The sequence below is a fragment of the Heterodontus francisci genome, chromosome 13 (genome assembly GCF_036365525.1).
Source record: "Heterodontus francisci isolate sHetFra1 chromosome 13, sHetFra1.hap1, whole genome shotgun sequence".
Lineage (NCBI taxonomy): Eukaryota > Metazoa > Chordata > Chondrichthyes > Heterodontiformes > Heterodontidae > Heterodontus > Heterodontus francisci.
The window spans coordinates 21,641,862-21,647,861 of record NC_090383.1 but is presented as its reverse complement, the minus strand read 5'-3'; the positions used below and the strand labels follow the sequence as shown (position 1 = coordinate 21,647,861).

Sequence of the window (6,000 nt, the reverse complement as noted above, 5' to 3'; positions counted from 1 at the left end):
CATTTATACATTGCATAAGTTTGATGAGATGATTCCCAAGAACTTGCCTTTTTACATGCACTTTTTGTTAGCTTTACATCAAGGTCGTTCTGACATCAGAATTACAGTTCTGGGTAAAACAGCCATCGCCACTCATTACTGTGAACTGTATCTAGTCCAGCTAGGTTTGTGTTCAATTGCTGTTTTGAGTTTTTGATGATTTTTCCTTTTCTAGGTGCAGCTGTAGGTTTGTTGCAACTGGATATCCTCTTCATATCATGAACCGTTCGTCTCAATATGTCTAGTGAGATGACCATGAAGAGCAGGATCTGCAAGCATCCTTGCTTTGAAATTGTGGCCCTTTGGCTGATCTTCGTCCCAGTGACTCTAAGCGATCAAGAGCCAGAAGTCGGGAAGAGAGTTCTGCTGTCCATGAACTCCGTTCAACGCTCGGTGGCTCGGAAGGATGGCGATGTGATCATCGGGGCTCTCTTCTCGGTGCACCACCAGCCGCCGGCCGAGAAGGTGCCCGAGAGGAAATGTGGAGAAATTCGCGAGCAGTATGGCATCCAGCGTGTGGAAGCCATGTTCCACACTCTGGACAAAATCAACGCTAACCTCAACCTCCTGCCCAACATCACTCTGGGTTGCGAGATCCGAGACTCTTGCTGGCACTCGTCTGTTGCCTTGGAGCAAAGTATTGAGTTTATTCGAGACTCCCTCATCTCAATGAGGAACGAGAGGGATGGACTGACCCAGTGTCTCGAAGGACCTGGGTCAGAGGCCAAGACCCCCATCGCTGGAGTCATTGGGCCAGGCTCCAGTTCTGTGGCCATCCAGGTACAGAACCTTCTGCAGCTCTTCAACATCCCCCAGGTTGCCTACTCCGCTACAAGCATCGACCTGAGTGACAAGACGCTGTTTCAATATTTCCTACGGGTGGTTCCTTCAGATACCCTCCAAGCCAGGGCCATGCTGGATATTGTACTGAGGTACAACTGGACCTACGTGTCTGCTGTTCACACTGAAGGTAAATCGAAGTCAAGCTGGTATTTAGTTGCTCCTTTGTACTCTGGCTTTGTAAAGCTTTAAGAATGTTTTCATGCAAAAACTGCAGCATAACTTGGTGAATGATGAGCGGACGGTGCATTCTCAATGGAAGCAGTAGAAACCAAACTAGAAACTATTTTAAAAAATTGTTTGTGCTAGTGAAAGAATCAAATACCTCAACTCCGCTAACTTTAAAATTTGAACTGGTGTATTTGGGGATTGTGGTTTTGTGTGTCTAGCCCTATATATTCCACATTCCCTGACAAGGCAATGATACAGCTCCTACAGTATAACTGGATGCTGTTGACTTGCACCTATTTTAAAGCAGGTTACAGCCTCCGCGGTACATTGAGGAGCTTTTCAGCATTTTAAGTAACATCTTGATTCAAAATTAACTCACTGGCCTTGAATTAGAAGGCTGCGGATTCAAGCCCCATCCTGGGATTGAAATATATAATTTAGAGTGACTTCAATATGATAAGGGAGTATTGTATTGTTGGAAGTATTATCTTTTCAGATGAGATGTTAGACTGAGGTGCCCTCTACCCATTTGTGTGGATAATCATGAACTACCCTTCCTTTGCCACTTCCAGAATCTTCTGCATTGTTTGAGGATGGTAATTAAAAATGCACCTACCCAGAAACCTGCACAAAGGGTGTGCAACTGACCTGAGTGCATCACCTAGGATATGTCCTGTGACTTGTGCCCTGGGAATTATAGATAGGAGGAACATGAGTTCATTCCAGGCATGCAGCACTGCTATGGTCTGTGGAGTATGGGGGGTGAGGGGGGGGGGGTGCGGGGGTTGAATTAATGAATTTTAAATCTTCAAGCCCCAGAAAATCTAATTTTATGTTGGAGTATTGGTTCTCCAGAAGCTCTCAATCATTCTCATGTGCCCTTTCCATCACGAGTACAAACACGAATGCAAAAGACATGATCACACATGGGCCTAGAAATTGTTATGGTGATATTAGTAGCTGGATGGTCTCCCCATTCAATGATATTTCTCCATCTACTATTGAAACTGGGGTATTAACCCATTTAAAGCCATTTAAAAATTGCAAAGGAATGTCACAGGGGTGAGAAAAATGTCCAACTGCTAATGATGCAAACAGCAATTTCTAGACTCTCAAAGGTTTCTCTCCAAATGCAATTCCAGCACAGAGCCTCATCCACCATGAATCTGCATCAACAAATTAGGGATACAGTTCTCATCATTGTAATAACATTAAAAAATGGAAAATCATGGACTGCACTGTGATTTCCAATGGATGCGAGATGGTGGTGTAGTGGTAATGTCACTGAACTAGTAATCCAGAGGCACAGGCTAATGCCCTAGGGATATGGGTTCAAATCCCACCACAGCAGCTGGTAGAATTTAAATTCAATTAATAAAAATATGGAATTGAAAGCTAGTCTTAGTAATGGTGCCATGAAACTATCATTGATTGTCATAAAAACCTATCTGGTTCACTAATGTCCATTAGGGAAGGAAATCTGCTGTCATTACCTGCTCTGGCCTACCTGTGACTCAAGACCCACAGCGATGTGGTTAACTCTTAACTGCCCTCTGAAATGGCCTAGCAAGCCATTCAGTTGTCAAGAGCAGTTAGAGATGGGCAACAAATGCTGGTCTTACCAATGACGCCCACATCCCGTGAAAGAATTTTTAAAAACTGAGTATGCATTTCAAAACTTTGCCCCTAAATGTTAAACAAAAACCACTTATATGCATAAATGTATTTGTTTAGGTTTTCAGACTGATGTGAAATGATCAGTACAGTCATTTTAAAATAAGCTCAAATGCATTGCCAGCCATCACTGACTATTCAATACATCATAGTGCCAACACCATCACTGTTTAGCACCAAAGCAACTTGAAACACCACCTGGTATGTAATTCAGAAACCAATCCGCAAAAGATTACTTAACTTTGTTCGAGTAATTGTAACTAATGAATGAGAATATACTTAACATGGGATGAGTATTGTGTGGAATCTATCTCTCATGATGAGAATGAGGATATCCCATTCCATATTGTACCATTGCAGGTAGCCTACATAGGCTGTTAGACTGGCCTCACCCAGTAACCCAAAATGTTATCCTAATTCACATCAAATATTTTTAAAAATCCTATTGGTCATCGTTTTACACTGGGCAGTAAATGTACGTATTAGAAGTAGTAACATTTTGAGATTTTTACTTAATTGGTCTGGAGGGGATTTCTGGTTTAATTTCGACTATATTTATGATCTAACACCCAGAGCTCCAGCATATTTCTCTGACCTGATAATAAAAACTGTGAAAATGGTTTGGAATTCTGATGGAGCCTCTTGAGGGTAAATGGATTTTGCAGTATTACTGTTCATGTCAGTTTTGAGATGGGAGGAGTGGTAGACACACACAGTGTGCTTGGTTGGTCGTAAATTCCAAAGAAGTTTGCTCTTGTAATGCAAGCATGTGGATTAGCTAAATAGACAATGTAGATGCTATGGTTTCCACACCAAAAGCAGATCTCAATCAAGGTGGTAGGTAAATGATTGGCAGCTTGGCAAGGAGGGAGGTGTCAGAGGTTTAGCTTTTGCTCCCTCTTCTTCCTTGCATGTATACAAAATGTGTTTATTGTGCCTGGAACAGTCAAGGAGAGGACCCATGTGAAGGTCTCATAGGTTAGGTCTGAGATTGTTGAACATTAAATGCAGTGAGGACCATTGCCAATGTGTGAAGTTGTATATTTTAATTTTCCAGCATACAAGAAGTGATAAAAAATTCATTGCATTTTACTAAAAAGTATATTCTGTTCAGGCATGTCTTACATGCAAAGTAATTCAGTATGTTAGCTTCCAGGCATCCTCTTCTCACTAGTATGCTTTGAAGTCCTCTTCCTGAAAGAATATAAAAACAGAAATAGGAGCAGGAGTTGGCCATTTGGCCCTTCGAGCCTGCTCCATCACTCAACAAGATTACGGCTGATCTTCTACTTCAATTTCACCTTCCTGCTCTATCCCCATATCCTTTAATTCCCTTCATAGTCAAAAATGTATCAACCTCTGTCTTGAATATACTCACATCCACAGCTGTCTGGGGTAGAGAATTCCAAAGATTCATAACCCTTTGAGTGAAGAAATTTCTCCTCATCTCAGTCCTAAATGGCTGACCCCTTATTCTGAAACTGTGACCCCTTGTTCTAGATTCCCCAGACAGGGGAAACATTTTGTCAGCATCTACCCTGACAAGCCCTTAAGAATTGTATATGTTTCAATTAAATCACCTTTCGTTCTTCTAAACTCCAGGAAATATAGGCCTACTCTACTCAATCTCTCCTCAAGGACAATCCCCTCATCCCAGGAATCAGTCTAGTGAACATGTGTCACACTCCCTCAAGGGCAAGTATGTCCTTCCTTAGGTAAGGCATCCAAAACTAAACGCAGTATTCCATGTGTGGCCTCAGCAATGCCTTATATACTCTGACACTCCAATCCCTTTGTAATAAAAGCTAGCATACCATTTTCCTTCCTAATTCCTTACTGCAACTGCATGTTAACTTCCTGTGATACATATAAAAGGACACTCAGGTCCCTGTGAATGCAAACATTTCCCAGTCCCTCACCACTCAAAAAATATTCTGCTTTTTTTTGTTTTTTCTACCAAAGTGGATAACTTCACACTTCAGTCCATGTTATTCCATCTGCCATGCAGCCTCTTTGCATTCTCCTCACTGCTCACTTACCCACTTAACTTGAATATGTTACACTCAGACCCTTCATCTAAATCAATATTATAGATTGTAAATAGCTGAGAGCCAAGTATCGACCCTTGCGATACGCTGCTAGGTTACAGTTTGCCAACCCAAAAATGTCCCATTTATCCCTACTCTATGTTTTCTGTCCATTAACCAATCCTCAATCCATGCTAACATATTACCCCCAGACCCTTCTTAAGTCCTAATTTAGTAGGAAATCCAAATACACTACATCCACAGGTTCCCCCTAATGCATCTTACAAGTTACATCCTCAAAAAACTCTTAACAGATTTGTTAAAAAGCCACCTTGATTGCTTAATCATATTATGATTTTCTAGGTGCCCTGTTATCACATCCCTAATAATAGATTCTAGCATTTTGTCATTACTAATGTTAGGCTAACTGGCCTATAGTTCCCCGTTTTCTCTCTTCCTCCATTCTTAAATAGCAGGGTTATGTTTGCTACCTTCCTATCCTTGGGAACTGTTCTAGAATCGAATTCTGGAAGATCAAAACCAGTGCATCCACTATCTCTGCCGCTTTCTCTTTTAAAATCCTAGGACGCAGCTCGTCAAGTCCAGGGGATTTATTGCCACTTAATACCATTAATTCTTCCAGTACTATTCCTTTACTAACACTAATTTCTTTAAGTTCCTCATTCTTGTGAGACTCAACAGGCACATTGTGTCCATTTCTGGGCACCACACGTTCAGAAGGATGTTAAGGCATTAAAGAGGGTGCAGAAAAGATTCATGAGAATGGTTCCAGGAATGAAGATTTTCAGTTATGTGGATAGGTTGGAGAAGCTGGGCCTGTTCCCCTTGGAGAAGATTAAGAGATTTGATAGTGGTGTTCAAATCATGAAGGGTCTGGACAGAGTAGATAGGGAGGACCTGTTCCACTGGCCAAAGGATCCTGAGGACACCAATTTAAGGTGATTGGCTAAAGAACCAGAGGTGACATGAGAAATTTTTTTTTATGCAGCGAGTGGTTAGGATCTGGAATGCTCTGCCTGAGAATGTGGTGGAGGCAGATTCAATCAAGGCCTTCAAAAGAGAACTGCACAATTATCTGAAGAAAAAAATATGCAGCGATACGGGGAAAAGGCTGAAGATTGGGACTACATGAGTTGCTCTTGCAGAGAGCCAGCACAGACACAATGGGCTGAATGGCCACCTTCTGTGCTATGATTCTATGACTCTTGGCTCCAAATTATTTTTGGAT

General features: G+C 41.7%; 1 protein-coding gene across 1 annotated transcript in view; it reads left to right on the top strand.

Moving 5' to 3' along the window:
• The first annotated feature begins 276 nt into the window (after nt 1–276).
• Nucleotides 277–6,000, top strand: part of LOC137376683 (metabotropic glutamate receptor 1-like) — a 260,920-nt gene continuing 255,196 nt past the window's right edge. The window contains exon 1 of the mRNA XM_068045656.1: nt 277–1,009. Within this exon, the coding sequence (XP_067901757.1) occupies nt 277–1,009 (733 nt within the window). The remainder of the gene's footprint in view (nt 1,010–6,000) is intronic.